The 20,922-nt window shown below is 33.7% G+C and overlaps 2 protein-coding genes across 2 annotated transcripts; one reads left to right on the forward strand and one right to left on the reverse strand.

Annotated features, from left to right (window-relative positions):
- The first annotated feature begins 1,273 nt into the window (after positions 1–1,273).
- Positions 1,274–6,295, forward strand: LOC125808818 (uncharacterized). Its single transcript, XM_049488478.1, has 8 exons — positions 1,274–1,590; positions 3,084–3,544; positions 3,642–3,714; positions 3,835–3,915; positions 4,175–4,238; positions 5,261–5,348; positions 5,431–5,515; positions 6,099–6,295. The coding sequence occupies exons 1-8, from the start codon at positions 1,504–1,506 to the stop codon at positions 6,147–6,149; spliced, it is 990 nt and encodes a 329-aa protein (XP_049344435.1). The 5' UTR covers positions 1,274–1,503; the 3' UTR covers positions 6,150–6,295.
- A 335-nt stretch (positions 6,296–6,630) lies between these two features.
- LOC125808846 (pre-mRNA-processing factor 19-like) lies at positions 6,631–15,087 on the reverse strand. Its single transcript, XM_049488508.1, has 18 exons — positions 14,970–15,087; positions 14,755–14,840; positions 13,902–13,973; positions 13,720–13,782; positions 13,070–13,156; positions 12,038–12,179; positions 11,831–11,952; positions 11,532–11,648; positions 10,716–10,811; positions 10,528–10,587; positions 9,894–9,968; positions 8,941–9,045; positions 8,709–8,825; positions 8,518–8,595; positions 8,313–8,409; positions 7,755–7,806; positions 7,146–7,216; positions 6,631–7,039 (listed from the first exon to the last, which is right to left on the reverse strand). The coding sequence occupies exons 1-18, from the start codon at positions 14,980–14,982 to the stop codon at positions 6,927–6,929; spliced, it is 1,566 nt and encodes a 521-aa protein (XP_049344465.1). The 5' UTR covers positions 14,983–15,087; the 3' UTR covers positions 6,631–6,926.
- Between the last annotated feature and the right edge of the window lie 5,835 nt (positions 15,088–20,922).

Consider the following 20,922-nt stretch of genomic DNA (forward strand, 5'->3'; position numbering starts at 1 on the left):
ATGAAATAATCACCAAAATACTAAACATAGCAAGGATCACACAAAATTACACCTAAAAGGTCATGCATGTCTTGGATGGTATATTTATAGACATTTTTGTTATCTTTAACTTTCGTAATTTTTTATCTAAAGTAATGAATATTAAAGTGTTAAACAATATTAAGTTGAGCAAAATTTAAATTTACTAGGTGGTAGAGTCGTGAAAATACGTATTTCTTTCATATTTTAAACCTTAACTTCATGAAAGACTATGTTATTAAAATACGAAAGAACTAAAATTTTATATCAAAACACTATATATATATATATATAAATGATATGAACTAATTTTATCACACTGAGAAATATGTGATCAATATATTCACCCTTTATGTATGTGATTATTAATATATATAAAGAGTCATCACGTTAAAGAAAAATCGTTTAAGAATGGCAATGGGGTGGGACAGGTAGAGTTTAACCTGCAAAATTTTAATTCGCTTCGTGTCGCTTAATAACTTTTTTCATTTTTAACATGCTTTACTAACCCCGCATAGATCCGCTCCGCATAATTTTTTTAATATTTTCTTTTTCTAATTAAGTTTAATACTAAAAATAACAATCATAAAAATAAATTCATTTTTCATTAAGTTTTATTAATTAAATAGATAATGACTTAAAAAATTATATTTTAGAGGTCAATTGGGAAACATGTACGAAATTGTATTATTTTTTAGTAGCTTTAAAAAATTATCTTTATAAATAATGCTCTAGTTAAAATTAAGTTTGAACTCGCATAAAATCACATATATCCGCAATCCGCCCGCCCCGCATTACTTTAAAAACCCACTTCAACTCACCCCCTTCCCTCATGCCCCGCACTCCGCTCGCATAGCCTTAAATCCACCCCACCCCGCAACCACCCCATTACACTGTCATTCCTATCTTCGTCTCAATTTGTTTATCATATTATCTTTCTTGTTAATCTTTTTCAATAATAATGTATCTACCTTTTCACATATTCTTAAAATTATAAGATTCATAATTATTCTTTATTTCCTTAAATTCTACGTCAAGTTAAAATCAGACAAATAAATAAAAACAATCAATTTCTCATATTTTATATCAAGTCAAAACCCGATAAACAAATAAACGAAACCAACTAGTCATAAGAAAAAGAAAAAAATTGGTACAAAGTCAAAAATCAGAATATCCTTTTCTAATAAATTCTACTACTAATAAATATCAATCTTTCGTTCTCCTTAAATGTTTTTCAACTCTTAATATAATTCGTCGGTGCTCTGTATCTTCACCTCTGTTTTTTTTTTTTTCCAGCTTTTCAGATCACAAAAATCTGAATGTAACTCAAGAAAAATACCCCCTTTTGCTTTTACATTGCCTTTTTCAACAAATTTTTGGATTTTGGTTTCTCAAATTAACCATTGAAATCTCAGTTTTTGATCTGAATTTCAAAGATTTTGAATTGGGTAATTGGTTAAAACGAAGATAAACAAGTAGATAGATATGTATGGTGTAAAGGATACAGTTTCTGAGAAGCTTTCTCGATTGTTTTCAGCTTCTCCTTCTAAATCTGTTGATCAACAATCTCAGGTTCTTTTTTTCCTCTTTCTCTGTTAGAATTTGAGATTTTGTTGGTTATGAGTTTTTTGGCTTTGATCTGTATGTGAAGCTAGAGTTTTTGTTGTGTAATTACAATTGCTTTTGCTAGCAATGTTAACTTTTTGGTGATTTGTTTGTTGTATTGATTAGTTTGTGTATGATGTTTAAGGAATTGGGTAGCTGAAAAAAAGTAAAAAAGATGAAAACTTTATATGGTGTTTAAGGAATTGCAATTACGACAACAACATACTTAGTGTAATTCTGTAAGTGGGGTATGTAGAGAGTAGGAGACCTTTGTGAGGTAGAGAGTTTGTTTCAGATAGACCTTCGGCTTTGAAGAACAAATATTGAAGCATAATTGCAAGAATGATATGACGACAAAATAGCAGTACTAGAGTAGTTAGAAAAAATAATGGTAGCAAAGGCCAAAGAGGCAAGATAGACACAACCAATAAAGCGATAGGTAACAATAAAACAAAGTAAGGAAACACTTGCTCATGTACTAAATAGTAATACTACTAATAGAGAGGAAAGTAGCAAAGAAGACTAGCCTTTTGACCTTCCCCTTAAAGATTCTACAACACTCGTCTACCTACTAATCTTCTATCCTAATCCTCGACCACCAAACTTTCCTATCTAGGGCCATGTCCTCATTCAATTAGAGGTGAGTCATGCCCTTTCGAATCAGCTCCTCCAATTCTTCGACCTCTCCTAAGTCATTAACACCCATTTATGGTAAACCTTCCACGCCTCTTTATTGGTGCATCCACACATCTTCTTTGCTCATTCCCGAACCATCTCAGCCTAGCTTCCTTACCTTGTCCTCTACGGAGGTCTTCTTTCCTATTCATATCCCTTGTAGTATGCCTACCCATCCATTTGAGCATCCTCATCTCTGCTACCTTCATCTTTTGAACATGAGCATGAAATAGGTGAGTGAAAGAAAAAGCAAAATGATGAAAACTATATATCATGTTTAAGGAATTTGTAAATGAAGTGAATCAAGTAACTAAAAAAGGAAATAAGATGAAAAAAGAAAAGGTGAAAACTTTCAAAAACGTCGAAAGATTTAGTTAGTTGTTTCATGGTAGTTTCTTTTGTGGTTGCAAAATATGAAATAGTTGATATATTTATGAGAACAAAAGTTTACAAAAAACCTCACCGGTTGTTTAAGCTCAAGTTTGTTTATAGAAGTTTGTCACTAAATGGAGTAGCATTCATCAGACACTCAGATATACTATTTGATGGAATTATATTCATATAGAGTTTGGATTTCCTGCTGGAGAGTGAACTGCTGCTCATGTACATTGTTCTTGTTTTTATTCTTTTGTGATTTAGGACATTTGTTTATTTGAGCAAAAATTAAGTTCTACATTGTTCCCTTACTTATTTTGCATTAGGAGACTTGTTGTTTGATAGAGGGTTGCCTTTATCACTATCCAATGCATATTATTTGTAACATTGTTAGCTCTCTCTGTGTTTAGGTCAGGCCGTATACTAAGGAGGGAAAATCTGTAACATCTTTTTTATCTTTCCTTCTACCATCAACATATTTTGCGAATACAAGAGATCGAAGAGAGGTCAAACCACTTCAATCAAATTCTTTTACATGGAGAAGTAAAAGTTTCTCGTTGCGCAATAAACCTCTGGATGATTTTGAGGTTCACAACGATTACAAAGAGATACCAGATATTCATCCAGAAAAAGGTGAAAATGGCTCCATCAGGAGTTCAGTTTGTGTGAAGAAGGAGACAGTAAATGCAGACAATGATAATGGAGAGCCTACTTCTGAAACTTTTGAAGATGCTCCTGATAGACACAGCTTTGAGCAGTCACTGGCCTATCTCACCACTGATTCTGTTTTCATTACTCCAAATTTATATGATTTTTTCCAGTCTTCCCTTCCTAATATAGTGAAAGGTTGCCAATGGGTCTTGTTATATAGGTAATCTTGATTTTAAAATAGTTTCTGCTGCGACGTCTATTATAACTTTGGTATCCTGAATACTAATATCTATCCTGTTCATTCTAATGAAGGGCAGTACGGCCAGACACGGTATATCACTCCGTACTCTTATTCGCAAGAGTGCTGATATTTCTGGTCCTTGCTTGCTGGTATGTTCACCTAAATTGCTGCAAATATTTGTCGTGCATGCATTCCCGACTTCTATAGCAATTTTTAAAGGATCTCTTCTTTCTTTTGAAGATGAATTTTCTTTATAATGTTTGTGTCAGATTACTGGTGATAAGAAGGGTGCTGTGTTTGGTGGGTTGCTCGAGGCACCGTTAAAGCCTACTGCGAAGAGGAAGTACCAAGTAAGGAAGCAAACACATGCAGTATTTAATTTTCTTTAACTGAAACAATCTAATGACGAAGTAATGTTCAATAAGAAATCCACCAGTTTCTGGTCTAATCTTACTCTTGGTAATCGACTTGGTGCAAGTAAAGCGTTTCAAACCCCTTTTCCTTCAAATGAAGAGTTAAAAAAACAATAGCCTATGTTTTCCTTCTCCATTTTCACCGAGCATTGGTTTTATTTTTAATACTAGTGTGATTATTGTATTATTGTGACAGGGAACAAATCAATCATTTGTATTCACAACTCTTTATGGTGAACCAAGGTTATTTAGACCAACAGGTAAGAAATTTGTTCTGGATGTTTGTTACAATATCAGTTTGTGTAAACGCAGTAATAGAAAATTTCCATTTGAGAAAAACTGCATGGATGAATTAACTATGAGCTCTCACAGTTAAGATGAGTCAAAGATGTATGCCAATGACCTGCTTTAAACAGTGTGCATCACAATAAAACATTCAGAAGTTTGTTTTTTTTTTCTCAAAAGAAAAGAAAAGGCTTCCAGAAGTTATACTATGTTGTGTTGTTACATTCTTACAAGGAACCTAATTTTCACCTTTCGACATAGTCTCTCTGATGAAAAACGTATGCTGGTTTTACTTCGTAGTAGGTACGGAATACTGTCACCAGCAATTTGAGGTGATAAACATATCTCAAAAGTCTAATCCTTTCTGATAATTGACAATTATCAGCAAATTAAGTCAACTTTATTGTTGCCCTTGATGAGATTCTTTCCATCTCCACATATGATCTTTTTTCTCTTCTTACCTCTTTTTGTTTGGTGAGAGGACTGGCAAGAGTTAATTCAAATAGTTTCTTTACAGTCTATTCAAAGTAAGTTATTATGCTACCTAGCTTTGTTCCACTATCCAAATTGTTCCAACATATGTTACGGCTAGCAGACCACCAAATACAAAATAAACAACAACATACCCAGTGAGATCCCATCCCAAGTGGGGTCTGGGGAGGGTAGGGATTAGGATGTACGAAGACCTTACCCCCCTACCTTTGTGGGGACTGAATACAAAATCAAATAAAATAAATCTCAGTGTCTTAGTGAGGTTGGTCATGTTTTTGTGAAGCATTTTTTATGATAAATCTTCTTGCTCAGTACACATCCAAACTTGTCCATCGTTCAGTCTCTTTGTGTTGGAAGTTAGCATAAAATATGAACTTTGTATACCCATTATGATACATGCAATGCAACAATACAAAAGGTGTATATTAGTTGTAGAAAATCCCAAGAATCCCAATCTGAAGTAACCCATGCAGACATGAACTAAACTGTTGCCATTTTGGAATAGGTGCCAATAGATATTTTCACTTGTGTTTGAATGATATCCTGGCACTCGGAGGAGGTGGAAATTTTGCTTTAAGCTTGGACGGTGAATTGTGAGTTCCTCTGCCTTGCACTATACATTGTTGCTTGCAAGTTGCAAATTTCTTCTTTTCTTATTTCCAATTTTCTGCAAAGGTTATCTGGCAGCAGTGGACCTTGTGAAACATTTGGGAATTCATTTTTGGCACATGATCAAGGGTTTGAACTGAGGAATGTTGAGGTAATTTTCTTATTAATCCCTCGTCTTTGTGCCCATTTATTGTTCTACTTCCAACTATCTAAAGATCGCTGATTACCATACTTATGAGGGAACCTAGCCAAAAAAGGTCAATGTAAGTAGACCCTCATTCATGACTCCTAATAATTTTGAAATTGGGAATACGTTATATTCGTCAGCACTCTAAAAAAGGCCTGGTATATCATATCTATATCATAAATAGAACGGTATAGATATAAAGGATTCATGTGAATGAGCTTTCTTAGTTACGGGACTGAGACATTGTTAATTGGAGATTCTTAGTTACTTCAATTTTGAGAACCAAAACTCTAGGAGGTTAACTTTCAACTAATGCAAAAGAGCACATATACCGCGAAAAATAAAAAAGAAGTTAACTGATGTATTACTCCTATTTAAGGGTCATATCGTAAGGAGAACAGATTATTATAAAAAAAAATTCAAATGTTTGAGCTCACTAGTCACTAGGACATTGTATATTTGGTAGCAGACTGATGAAATATTTGAATAAATTTATTTGTCATTCTATCACCAAATCTTTGACAATTTCTTCTTGTTGTTAATGCAGCTATGGGGTTTTGCGCATGCGTCTCGATACCTCCCCTCATGCCAAGCCTAGATTTTCTTGGTTCATTTTTTTGTTAGCTATATTTTTGAATACTTCTATTTATTCTTTCATGTCCATGAAGCAGTTTCCTCTATAATCCTGCTGGACATGGGCCGATTGCAGCGTAGGGACAAAAGTCTAGCAATTGTGAGTTGATATGCATGTAGATATATTCTTTAGCCTTATATTTATTTAGCATAATCTGAATCCTTCAAGCCAGGGGAGGCTTTATAGTGTATGATTTTTGTGATTTTATGTAATAGCAAACCACAAGTTCATTTTTACTACTTACTTTGAGCCTTTCGTGTTGTGAGTAGACTCTCGTCTCAAAAACCTGCTACGCTTGCACACAACAATGAATTCGAATCAACTTATAGAGTCGTGATCAATAACATAACATGGAAAAATATCACATAGTAACATGAATGTCATGGAAATCTTTAATGCAATATCTACTATGGCTACAAACATAACATCTCAATGTACTGTAACTTGATCATTATCCATTCAGAGTTTTGCTTCCAGGAAGGACGATACGGTTACACAAGAATGATACAACAGAATACTAACCCAAGGCTGGTTTTGGGATTGACTGAATAAACTCTGCACCTCAGATGTTATCCCAAGTTTGTGGTTGTCTATTAGCCTGCCCACCCCAAAATTTAGCAAAAACCAGAAGAACTACATATTAAAGAACAGGACTCATCGACCTCCTACCCTCGAGATAGCACTGTGATCTTGCAGCAGATGCAAAGGAAGAAGCTGTTTGCTTTAACGCTGGAAATGAGCCTAACCCTCCATTTGATCCTCACCAGGCAGCCCGAATATTCTTAAATTGCGGTCCATAGATCCGACAGCTATGTACGTTGCATCTGGACCAAATTTCAGACATGTTGCTTTGCCTGCATTAGATGATAACGATAACTATTATTACCTTTATAAAGACGTGCAACATATGTCATCAAGAGCATATTTTTAGAGAGTCTAAAATGAGAGGAAACACTATACCTGTGCCTGATAAGTCGGGGAAGGTTTTGATGTGATTCCAATCAGCCTTGACACTGGCGACTTGATAAACTCTGATTCAGCACAGAAAGATAAGACATAAACGTTAATTGACAAAACGATTAACTCCAGGGATCACTTAAGGGGTACATAATCGTAATCAAAGTACAATGATAAACAATCCACCAAGGCTCTTGGTTTTTCTTTTCTTTTTTAACTCCCTCCAAGTCGGCCTTACTATAAATAGATGGTTGAGTACATCCTTCCCATTTTCCTTACTAATAATTATTCTTGGAAATAATAAACATTGACTAATTAGCATAGAAAACCCAAGTGAAGAGCACATACAAATACTTCAATATTGTGATTGCTAGATTCACTCTCTTTATATTACTCTTAAACATTTTAAATCATTAAAGATGATAAATAAGGGTATGATGGTTAAAACAGATTTTCTTAAGGGCCGTGAAAACCAACAATGTAACGAGTAAGGTGGTCCAGAGGGAGTATTGAACTATGCTGAAGTCTTTTCACACCCATCAAGGGGAACTACTTTTAAGTTCAAGAAAAATGAGAAGTATCAGGGTCTATATATTTGTGTAGATGTCTTACCGTATATCTGAGCCTCCTAAGGCAAGATAACTTCCACTATGGTCAAATTCCACTGCAAGTAAAAGGAGAAGCAGAATTAGACGATCTTAGATGCACATAAAATTGCTAAAGAAGATGAATTTATGATAGAAGTAGCTTAGATCAACATCCTGAAAGATGAAGGTACAATAGAGTAGTTATAACACTACTTGAAAAGAGTCTGAGTCATAACCAATATGCAAACTGTGTAAAAAATGAGAAGCTCTGAAGTAGACTTCTGAATTAGAAAGCTACCAGACTTTCAAAAGGGAATGGCCCATAAACAACAGTGGAACTTGAGATAGCATTCTCAAACATACAGTACTTCGTTAATGTGAACACTTCCCAGACTAAAAAGGAAATTTCCCATAAATGACAGCCATATGTTAGTATGCTGTAATATACAGTAATCCATGAAACAAATTTTTTTACCTTCCGAAACTACTCAAGCAGACACTAAAATATCTTTATTTACGAACTACCAAAGCTTCTTTGAATGGATTCAGTGTCTTGCTTCAGTAGAATGCAGTTAATGTATACCTGATTGAGTTGGTGTGTTTTCATCGTAAGGAGCGAAAGTTCTAAAGTTCTTCAATTTGCGTAAATCCCAAAGTTTAACACCATCATGAGCAGCAGTCTGATTATTAACATAGAAAGGAAACATCAGTCACAAGTTCAATCATACATAGCTTTACGCCAGTGAAACAAAGATTATCAAAAGCTTAATCAGTATTGGAATACTCACAGCTAAGAAATAACCATTTTCTGAAAAGGAAATAGCAGTTACAGACCCAACATGGCCATCAAATTTTGCAACATTTGCCTGAAGAGAAGCACCAAAAAAAAAACACACAAACAGAAAACAAACAGTAAGAATACTAGGACAGAAGAAGAGGAATGACATGAGCAATCATGCGGACTTTGGAGCAAACAGACCTGACTTTTTACATCCCAGATCTTGACCAGAGACCCTGAAGTCCCTGTTCCAAGGATCAGACCATCAGGGTGGAAAGCTGCAGAAGTATAGCCCTCAGATTCTGAAGCATCTGCTACCTGAATTACAATATGATTTTTTTTTAACAAGTCAATTAGTTTATAAAAGTTGATTGATGACTCCAACCATCTACACATTGTTTCTTGAGAATGAGAGCCCAGAGGGAAAAACAACCTGTGTAAGGCATAAACCAGAAGCAAGATCATAAAAGCACCACGTGCTATCAAGAGAAGCAGTAACAAAATAATTATTGGTTGCATGGACAGTGACAGCTTGCACCTGCAATCATTGGGAGATGTATATGTTAAATCACTGATTAAAAGGTTTGAAAGTGAACTATGTTCAGTTGAAAGCAACAACCTAAAAATGAAGTAATGTCAAAATGTCAAGGGTGAAGGCACTTTCTAGAGTCTGCAGAACTAATATTCTAAGGCAGAGACAACATAACATTGATTTCCACTAGCCCCCTTTTTCCCGCGAAGTGTTTTCCCTTTGTTTTCTTTTCCTTCAAGCAGAATGTGGAGAAACTTTTTGAGGCATGCAGGTAATACACTCAAGAAGTGGAAGCTCACTAAGAAATTAGTCCAGGGACAAAAGAATTAAATCTAACATGAAGTAAAGACAACTCCAACGACAAAAGAAATACATTTTTTCTCTTTGATAGTTGATACAGCAGTTGATATATTCCAAAGTCAACCTTACCATTCTCAAAAAATAAAAAGATCTAGCAATTTCGGATCAAAAAACATTTTTTGTAATATGGATCTACTCTTTTAATACATGGGTAACATTTTTATAGTACAGCGAAGCATTAGTCCCAAATAGGTTATTTTGAACTACCTTATCAAAAAGAATTAGTTCCATCTCCATCCATTCACTTCTTAATGATCTATTTTATCATTCCAATATCTAAGCCTAGAAAGGAAATATCCAAAAAAGTGGAATGCTAAATGGGGCACCGAGATAGAGATCAACACCAGATAATGCATTAACTCGTTTTCCAGAATCAATATTAAGTTTTGTGCAATCAAGCAGGACAATTACCAGCATTGTGTCTTTCAATAATAAAAAGGTATTTCAATATCAGTACTTCAGTATTGATCAACAACTTGTAAATATGAAATTACCTCTGCTGTATGATCCTTCAAGACATGCCTACAGTCATAATTTCCATTTTCAGAACTTTGCCACACACGAACTGTCTGCAAAACTCAGCTACACAGTTTAGTAAAACATCAAAGGAAGAATGCAACTGTGTATTAAGTAACAGCATGTTACTGTTTATACTTCTACTACTTAGTAGAGGTCCCAAAACCATCTGAAATGACAATAACCTTTGAATCTAAAATTGCTGCCATATTAAGAACTTCCAAATCCTACTTCTAACCAGATCTGATCCTAGAAGGCTAGAACTGAAGAGGCAAAGTAATTATTAAAAACACAAATGTTGAATCAAAATAATGATTTTCCTTTTTTTTATCCGTTCTATTCTTGGAAGCATAGCAAGCAGTATATTTGGTGGCAAAATTTTAAAGAAACTCCATACTGAAACATCCAATATCACTGGTTCATGATTAGGTTTTCTTTACAAGTGAACTCTTTTCAGTAATTCCAAAAAAGTAGCACATAACATGCCATAGAAGGGGAGAACATACTAAAGGACGTATAAGCTTTAACAAGACAAGAAGATGAAGGCTACTTTTGATTATTGAATGAGCAGTGCATGTTCAACTCGCATTAAAGAGAAACAATCAGGTGTACCTTATCTGCTGAACCAGAGACCACGAGTTCACCCTCAGCCGCAAATTTAACACTGGTAACCTATAAAGGCAGAATATACTGAGACAGATTTTTTTGAAATTAAATACTAAAACAAAAATTCTCGCTAAGAAAACATAGCTAATGAATTATCAAGTGATAGTAAGAAAAGTATCAATAAGATGACAGACCCTCTTTGAATGACCACTTAGTGTTGATATGATCTGTCCTGAAGGTCGATCAAAGACCACAGCATTTGAATCAACTCCACCAGTAGCAATTATGTCCTGTCAAAACATAAATTAGAACTAGACATGCTGAAAGTAGTTAAACCATAAATATGCATCAAGAAAACAAGCAAAGATAAGAATCAAGTGGCACAGATCATTGAATATCCGCAACAACTTTCTCCTTAATCAAAAACTTTCATCTCATAAAGAGAATCTTTTAATGACACAAAATTATTCCTTTGTTTTGCACTAAAGTGATAATGCAGATGTATGAACAGGCTCTAGATCTAACTTGCTAGCTCATATTCCGAGTAGATACCATAGGAACATACTCCTGTAAAACCACTCGTGCCTTAACGTAGAAGTAAAAAAATTCATCGTGTGTATTGTGTATCTAGATAAGCACTCAATACATACGTAGCTATAAAGACAACTTTCAAAGGCAAGGCTATTTATGCAATAGCGATTAACTTTATGCAACTGTCCTAAAAGCAGAAGTTTCGAAACAAATGACTCATTTTAGCTAATGGGAATATATATTAGTCTTGTTAAGTGGATCTTTCATTTGAGTCAACATATGTGTCAAAGAGCGTGATGTGGGCATCGGTACTTCACGCGACTTCTTCAAATTATACTAATACTTGGCAGGAAAAGTGCAAGTACGGGTACCAAATTCATACACCCGCATTGGATAAGTACACATGGTCAAGTCCAGGAAACAGATTTTGGCTGTATCTCCCTTGTGAACAATAATGAAAAACAGAAGAAAGAACTTACCTTAGCATAATGAATATCCAAAGACAAAATGCCCGGTTTGTTGGTTTTGTGAAGAGGAAAACTATTCAGTTGGGTATATCTCACCAAAGCATCCACAGGGGCCAATGTTGCCGGTATCTAGGTGGGAAAAGAAAGTGAAAAATAATCATTTTTCATCTAACTGGGAGAAGCGGCAGCAAGAAAGTGCTCATATAACACCTACTTACATTAGTCTAAAGAAAGGAGTGATGCAATATCAGAAGAGAATGAGGGAAAATTACTACTTATAAAGCCCTCCAAACATGTGTAGTAGATATTACCTGTCGTTTTTTCCTTTGTTGTGAAAGACCAGCATTACATTCAGTAAGAGTCTCAATGACAGAGTGTGATATCCCAGGGCGAATTTTCTTTCCATCAGGGCCCGTATCCTCATCCTCAGCAGCTATTGATACAAGTTGATAACATGAATAATAAGTGTGGGATAAAGAAGATGGTACAAGACACATAAAAGCATAAAAAACAATTACCTCTTTTCCCATTGCTTACAGTAGTAGTACCAACTGCTGTAGTGGCTGCCATGGGTATTTGTCTTTCAGCCTGGGCAAGCAACCCCCTTGCCTCATCCCTTTCCTTTTTCAGCCTTGCAATTACCCTGCAAGCAGCATCATGCTGCCAAGATAAGACATAAATTTAGCAAGGCATGTACTAGACGAAGCATGCAGAACAATGTAATACGTACAAGCAGCCACTAGAAGAATGTACAACGAGAGAACTGGGAGAAAATTGTCCAGATGTCAATTTTGGATATTGAGAAGAGAGAACTCTGGATTAGAAAGACAGGACAAAAAACAGAAAAGATGACAAAAATGAAATGTACAGTGAATCTAGAACCTGATTATTGGCTCAAGAAGCAACAATACCAAATATTAGGATGTTTATTCCTACTCAATTTTGACACTAACAGCCACCAGTATGTGTCACCAGTCTTGCTTGTGTTTTTCTTTGAAGGAGAACTCGTGTCATACAAGAAAAACTCATGTCGAGTTACAGGCAATAGGACAATACTTATTTCTTTCCTATGCTTAAAATTCTTTTTCCATTATGACAAAAGAATAGCTTGGTAGTAAGGAATAAGGATCCCCCATCTCCAACATAAAGTTGGAGTTTTAAATCATAAAAGGAGCAAAAGTGACAAAGATCCACTGTTGAGATCCTAGGAAGGGAGTTACAGGATGTTGGGTTTTACCATAGAAATAAAAGATTCTCGTTAAACAAAACAGAAAACTTGAAACAATAAAGGACATTACAACGGAAAAGTAGCACAAAAAGGGAACTTCTAACTTTGCACCGCCTAGTTTCAGAATTTTCAATTTGTGCTTCCTCTCTCCTCTTTCATCAGTAGTATATGAGGATGCCCTAATGTCCATAATGTCTACGTAAGCACTCAAATTTTCAGAAAACTAATCATTGCATCTACGTTATCAAATATGATTTCTAGGACAAACTCCCCAGAATAAAGATTGCCAGTTGCTTAAGAGTATGTAGGCCACTTCTTTCACCTGATATAAAGCATGGCTCAGCTCTTGCCTTGCAGTATGTAATTGTTGTTCCAATGCAAAATTTGACAGCATCAGGCCATCCCATTCCTACAAGACAAAAAAAATTAAGACGAAGCATCAATGTAACAAATGCTTCAAGATAAATGGTAATTTGTTTAGTAGTCGCACCACGTAAAGGATTAAGAGATAAAAACGCTATTTGATAAACAACCAGTTAGACTAAAGAATAAGAGATCAACAATGCACTAGAAATCATGCTGCTGAAATTGGTTCATCATATGTAATAAGGCTTTATTTGGAATCTTCAAGAACTAAGCTACGACCATAAATTTCTAGATGATGATTTTAACCTGAGCTGCATGCCACAGTCTAATTGAACACTGAACAAAAACAAATACTTAAGAAATCCCTTTTATTAGAAAAAAAGCATTTTGACAGATGAGGGGCATATCATGAGAAACCTGCTTACAACTTCCAACAGAACACGCGAAGGTAAATCTTCGCAGAAGTGCTTTCAACGGAGATGATTAAGGAAGATAATTTCGCAAAATGATATTTGATTATCCTGGTTCCTCAGCATCCATACTAATTAAGTTGCAAACAAACCTTAGAAATGGGAAGCAGAAAATCAAGGATACAAAAACACGTACTATTTGGAACATTCCCAACATCCCAGGAATGCTAGCAGCCTGTACAGGTCGGGGTTTAACTATCTGCAATAAGCACCAATAATAGTAAGCTCCATGTTGTAAACGCATGTGAGATCATACCATAAAGCTAATACTGGGGAAAATTAGAAGCAAATTACATTTCAAATTTCAGACAGTACTACCTTGCCAGTTTTAACAGGGATAATGTCATCTGCCGTCAATGGCTCTCCAGTAATAGGACATTTGCCATAATCCTGCACCAACCAAAAGGACAAAACAATTAAGAAACACATGTACACTTGAGAACATGTTGCTGCCTTCAGCTAAAGGTCAAAGATACCACTTAACCCCAAAAAAGGATGGTGATACTCCCACCGGACAACTTGGAAACTTCTCCTACAATCAAGCTACATGAATACTGTTCTTTCTGCTCAACCTTATCACTTTTAACAAAAGCGTGTGTTGACAGTTGACGCTACTTAAGTTTATATTCCCTATTATGAACCCATTAGGTGAGGAGTGTAGACAGGGAAGATAGAGACCAGCAATTCAAAATTTATACTGGATTAAATATACAAAAGACAAACAACTAATTTTTTTTGTTGAAACGCACAAATTAAAAGAATTAATATAGAGGATCCATATAACCCAACCCTAACTAGCTCGAGATTGAAGCACAGTTTATCTTTAACACCGTACTTTTTCAAAGTTTCTCCTTCCTACATCTCGCATGAAACAACCTCGGGCATAAATCCATTTCTCTTCACACTTAACCACAATATCAAACACACAGATCAAATTAAAAATCCTACTAGCAAAAGAACACACACTGGACGCAATTAAAAATGAGTTTAATATTCTGAAAATGTAGATAATTTTCAAGCTATTAATCAATTTCACACAAATTACAGATATCTCTCTATAACAAACATAGATTGGTAAATAACACAGCAAACATAGATAGGTAAACTATAAAATGAAGGTAAATAACAAATTATAAAAACTGTATTTAGTACAAAATGAGATAAAACTCACAGAGATATGTCTTTCAATTAAACGCTTCTCGAAAAGGAGTCCGGACTTCTTCGAAACTACTGGATCCTCCGGCACCTCGCCGGAAACTGTAACGAAAAAAAAAACAGTGAAAACTACAGATCAGAGACGCAAAAAAAAAAGATCTACATTACGGAAAATGTGCATAGAGAAAAAAAAAAGTAGATAGCGATAGAGAGAGAGAAAGTGAAGCTTACTTGAACAGTTCATTGTTGAAAGAGAGAGAAAGGCAAAGAGGTAGAGCTAGGGTTTAAGCAGCACAAAAGGAGCTGATGCAGAGTGAGAGCGAGGGAGTTGAAATGAAGAATTTTTTTTAACTTGAGGGTTTCAGATGATAAGAATGGGATATGGTAGGATCCGACCCGACCCGACCCGATCTTACCTGAATCGGCCTCTTTTCAAGTTCAAGTCGATTTAAGGATTGTTATTTACGTCATAATCAAATTATATCGGTTTTGTAAGTTTAACCGTTTTAGAATTTACTTCAACGTATATATACTCACATACTTTATGTCCGAGATATTAATTCTTTATGAGGGACATAAAATGATATATTTGATTAAATTAAATTTCAGCGGATAAAAAATAAATAGATATGACCCAACTTAACCCAATGTTGGTCATATTTTTTTCAAACGGAATATAGACCCTAGTATTTAAAATTAATGACAAATTAAGAGATCAAAATCATGCCTTTTTTTTTTTTGGTTTTATACTCGATTTTCAATACTCGTATTAGGATCTAACTAAATTCAAATATATGCATTGCATTGCTTATTTTTGGAGGTGGTGCTTTCAACAGAATTTCTTTCATTATTAGAAGCTCGATGATTAAGAAGGAAGGGATCTCAACTATTCCACCATCTGATCGTTTAATTGTCTCCAATTGATCAATGATACATTTGACAATATCTAAGGCTTTGATATGTACATTTGAGGCCTTTTTTATTTCTTTTACAATAAGGGGCCATAGGGAACAAAGCTAAAAGATGTACTAATATTCTAAAATTCTAAAACTAAATAGAATCAATAGCTTAATTAGCATTTTACTATAAGATGTGAGAGGCATGCACTATGTGTTGTTCAGCCAAATTTCATCCCTACAGGCTACAACAGTGGGGAAAAAAAGTTTTTTAAATTTGGCCAAGTATCATGTACATTAATATTTCTACATAAAAATGATGTCTAGCCAATTTAATAGTTTTTTTTTTTCTTAAAAAAAAAAAGGTTTACTTATCTCTATATCAAATTGAGACAAATTAGGATAGGATTTTATATTTTGAGTATTGTATATGAATCCACACTCTTGGGAAAATGAAAGGACCAATATTGAATTCTAAACCTAAGTAAAATAGAATTGTTCGGTGCAATAAAGTTTTGCTACTCTAGATAAAAAATATATTATGTGTTGGATTAAGTACTCTTCATGATGATGTGACTGGACAAAAAGTAATAATTTTGCGAAACAAGTATGAAAATAGCATAGCGATAACGTGAAACAAACCAACTTATGATCTTTACTTATCTATTGGTCAACTTATCTCCTTACCCGTAGTTTAGAGATGTGTGCATAAATTAATTTTTGGTAGCCATAGCCCATAGGTACATTAAGAATGTGAGTGACATCCAGTAAATATGTAGATATATAAATCTATATATCATGCTAACGAGTCATGTGATATTTAGTTTCAGAGGAAGAGATCTAATTAGTTCCAGATATTAAAGAAACTCTTGTCAACTTGATTATAACAGTAATTATATATTCAATATAATTTCACATATAGAATTTAGGGAGATTGTAGTGTACGAAACCTTGTTTCTACGAAGATAGAGAGATTGTTTCTCATAGAAAAGTGGCTCAAATAAATCATATCAAATCAGTATGGAAAGAGAATACAATAGATACAAATTGTCAAAAAGTGGCTCAAATAAATCATATCAAACCAGTATGGAAAGAGAATACAATAGATACAAATTGTCAAAAAGTGGCTCAAATAAATCATATCAAATCAGGATGGAAAGAGAATACAACAGATACAAATTGTTAAGTAGAAACTAACAGAGAAAAGACTAGTACCAAAAGGCAAATATGATAATCGAAGCAAAGAAAACAACAGGTAATGTTAAAATCGAAGGTTATAAAGATAATAGGAGAGTACTAATAATAGAAAAAAGGAAAATCAGTTGCGACACAACTACCTACTATCCTTTTATCCTAATCATCAATCTCCATAAACCTCCCATCTCCACAAAGGTTTGAAGCAAATAAAACAATAGGTAATGGTAAAATTGACGAATGAGATAATAGGAGAGTACTAAAAACAACACAAAAAAAAAAAAACTAGATGTGAAACGACTACCTACTACATTTCTACCCTAATCCTCGGTCTACATAACTTCTTATATAGTGTCATGTATAAACTACAAGTGAGTCATGTCATGTTTAATCACCTCTATCTAATACTTCTTCATACAGACTTAACTAAAAAAATAAAATAAAATATCACACCATATTAAGAATATCTTCAGACCAGTTTAATTAACTAGGCATAAGATGAAATCTTTATAAAAATGCCTAGCTAGTATCTAGGCTTGTGACATATAAACAATTTCTATGCAAAAAAACAACAAGAAACCTTGATAAATAATGAATCAGAATGTCATGATTTCATCTTAGAAATTAGTGTCTCGTTAGTCCCAAAGATGCCAATCTCCACAATTGTTGGCATTGATGCAACCATGTATGAATTAAAAGTCTTTGACATAAACAACACATACAAATTAACCTTGCTTACAATTTACAACCATCTCATCAATGCCATGGAATATATATATTTAGCCCAATAATGATAATTAAAAGAACAAACACGTACAACCTTAGTCTTGATTCTTATCACTTTTATATATTGCTCACATATATATTCTTCATTCAAGAACTAGTATTGGAAGAGCTAGAATATTTCTATAATTAGTTAAAAGAAAGATGTCTCTATAAAGGTATGTTTGCTATTTTTGGTAATATTATGAAGTGCATGTAAATAGAAGCCAATGAGGACAATGTGTGAACCTAGACTAAACAAGTATGATGTACTTTCATTCAGCTTTCACATACGTAGACTAATTTTACCGAATATTTGTTACCTATCACACTAACACAAGTACTGAGCAACTATGTCCACCATTAATACTTAATTAGGCAAATGGGAAGAGATCACATAGTAATTTTTGTCTTTGCTGATATTTAAAGTTTGAAACCTCTGACTTCATGGTTCCCAATCTAATTCATTACTCACTAGATCATACTCTTGATGTAATTTTAAACGACTATATATACTTGTTTGCATGGCATGTGGATCTAGTGTACAAATTATGAGTTCATTCAAATTCAATAGTTTTGGCTCCGATTACGTATGAGTATTAAAAAAGTTCATTAAGTACAGAAAATAGATTTTAGATTTAAAAAATCAAATAGGTTATGATGAAATTCCTTATTCGACCTTTGTAATATTTAAATTCTGAATCCACACGCTTCTTTTTTGTTTTGGTAAAGACTCATAATAACCTTTGATAGTACCTCATAGCACATGATTTTCTTGGTTCTTATAACTTGGGGGGTGTTTTGTCTGCCATTTTGTATTTGTACTACATATAAAGGTGATTTTTTATGCAAAGCAACCTAGTTAGGACTAGGTATTTTATTCCAAAGTGTTTGCTAGACTTTTGGACTCACGAAATATGAATTATTGCACATAAACAAATTTACTCAATGTGCACTAAAAAATAATAGCCGCTCAATCTTCGATGATTTCCAAAAAGAAAAAGCATTTGAGATTCATTGAACATATATGACTTTTATGAAGGAACTTTATGGTAATGTTTAAGGTTGATACGTAATTTGATACCATTATTTATAAGGACCGATAATACCAAAGAATAAGAAACTTATATGCTAGCCTTTAAGAATAAGATTTACAAATTATATTTGGATGTTTTTGCTTTCTCTTACAATGTTTCGTGGTAAAAGTTTATTTATATTCGATGTTTATATCAATCTAATAAATACGCTACGTTGTATATCTTTTCATGTACCTTAATTAATAACACTTAATACTAAGTCATACCTAATTAATACATACTCTCAAGTCTCAACTTAATCATGTAAATTGAACGACAAAGCATCTAATTAATACTCCTTTTGTTTCATATTTTGACACATTTTTATATTTTAAAATAATTTAACTTTAAATTTTTTATATATATTCCCTTTATATTTCGAAAAAATAATTTTCGTAGAAACATATTCGATCGTACCAAACAAACCTAAAATGAGTTATTTTTATTCGAAGTAACAATGAAGTTCTCTCCAATTGAAAGCTACTTGTTTCGAATTTGGATAGTCTTGCTTAGTGTTTATTGATGTCTTTGACTGAAAAAAAATATATCATTTTCAGATTACAAATTAGCATATATTCATATAAAGTTCTTATAAAATAGTAACTCAATTAACACCTACAATTTTCCTTGCAATTTTTTTTGGTAACCTCCTTTCCTTGTAACAATTTTGCTAATACGTGAACATATACTCAAATTTAGGTTGCACTTTAATTTTGAGAGTATATATTTAGACATTTTAACTTGATCATCACTAACAACGAAATATTCTAACGCAACGTTATTGTGTCTCATGTATATTCGATGCTGACGTAACACATTGTGTTTGGATGATCCTTTTGTAAGTTGGAGTGTTCAAGCTAACACAATAAAGACGAGTTTGAAGTGTCTAAATGTGCATATTTAAAATTGGAGTATTGCTTACTTGTCAACTGAGACCAAATTTAAATATATGTTTATACAATTTGTTGTATTATGCCTTCATTTTTAGGCTATACAATAGGCACGAGAATTCAATAGTATACGTGATATACCTCATTACTATCGCAAGGGCGTTAATTTTTTTTTATATTCCCATCTAAAGGAGAAACTATGTAATTAGACATATCCCACTATATATTATATACTATTATTATCTATATTTTTAAAATTATTGCGTATTTTACCACTAATTAAGAGTTTCTTATCATATGTTGTGGAAGATTCACCTAGATACATGTATTTTTGCTACCATATACACTAACTTAGAGAGAAAGGCGAGTGAGATGGGGAGGAAGGCAAGCGGAATTTGTTATGTGAGATGGGGAGGAAGGCAAGCAAAATTTGTTATGTATCTCAAATATATGTGAATTACATTCGATACATATCTGGTGTGATTAGCATGTCTATGAGATACCCAATACATAGGAGAGTGGCGAACGAGATGGAAGGGAGGCAAATGATATTTGTTATATATATATCCCAGATACATGCTAGTTCACTTGGATACAGTGTATCTAGAACAAATTACACCTATTTTTGACCTCATGTATCCCTAGATACATGTATTTGAAAGTATACGAATCTATCAAAATTTGATAAAATTCATAATATTGCAAACTAGAATACATCTAAGTAATTAAGTCTTAAACTAGTGGAACTTATATAAGTTTCCTAATCTAAATATTCCATCCACGTGTCAAAATTTCATGAGATACCCCACAAATTGGAGTATTGTTTACTTGTCAAGTAAGACCAAATTCAAATAAATTTTCTGTTATGCCTTCTTTTTTAGGCTAAACAATAGGCAACGAGAATTCAATAGTATACATGACATACTTCATTATTATCACGCAAGGGCGTTAATATTTTTTTCTTTTATCTTCCCATCTAAGCAAAAATATTAATATAATGGAGAAACTATAAAATTAAACATATTTCACTGTCATATATACTATTATTATTTATACTTTCAAAATATTTTGTACTTTACCACCAATTAAGAGTTTTCAATTGTATATTGAGGAAGATACATATAGATACATGTATTTTTGCTACCAGATACATGTGAATCACACTAGATACACACCAAATACGTGTATCTGGTGTGATTCGCATACCAAATACATTGGAGAGTGGCGAGCAAGATGGGGGAGGCGAAAACGTGCGAATCCACTTAGATACGGCGATCTAGGATAAATTACACCTAATTTTGACTACATGTACCTCGAGATATTATATCTGGATGTATCTGAATATCTGAACACACCAAAATCTGGT

This window comes from Solanum verrucosum, unplaced genomic scaffold (assembly GCF_900185275.1).
Source record: "Solanum verrucosum unplaced genomic scaffold, falcon-dt-bn FXZP01000218.1, whole genome shotgun sequence".
NCBI lineage: Eukaryota > Viridiplantae > Streptophyta > Magnoliopsida > Solanales > Solanaceae > Solanum > Solanum verrucosum.

Coding starts and splice junctions, on each gene's coding strand:
- LOC125808818 (XM_049488478.1), top strand. CDS start 1,504: ATGTATGGTGTAAAGGATACAGTTTCTGAGAAGCTTTCTCGATTGTTT. Junction 4,239..5,260: donor AAGGTTATTTAGACCAACAG/GTAAGAAATTTG, acceptor ATTTTGGAATAG/GTGCCAATAGATATTTTCAC. Junction 5,349..5,430: donor TTAAGCTTGGACGGTGAATT/GTGAGTTCCTCT, acceptor TTTTCTGCAAAG/GTTATCTGGCAGCAGTGGAC.
- LOC125808846 (XM_049488508.1), bottom strand. Junction 8,410..8,517: donor AAAATGGTTATTTCTTAGCT/GTGAGTATTCCA, acceptor GTTAATAATCAG/ACTGCTGCTCATGATGGTGT. Junction 7,807..8,312: donor AAACACACCAACTCAATCAG/GTATACATTAAC, acceptor TTTTACTTGCAG/TGGAATTTGACCATAGTGGA.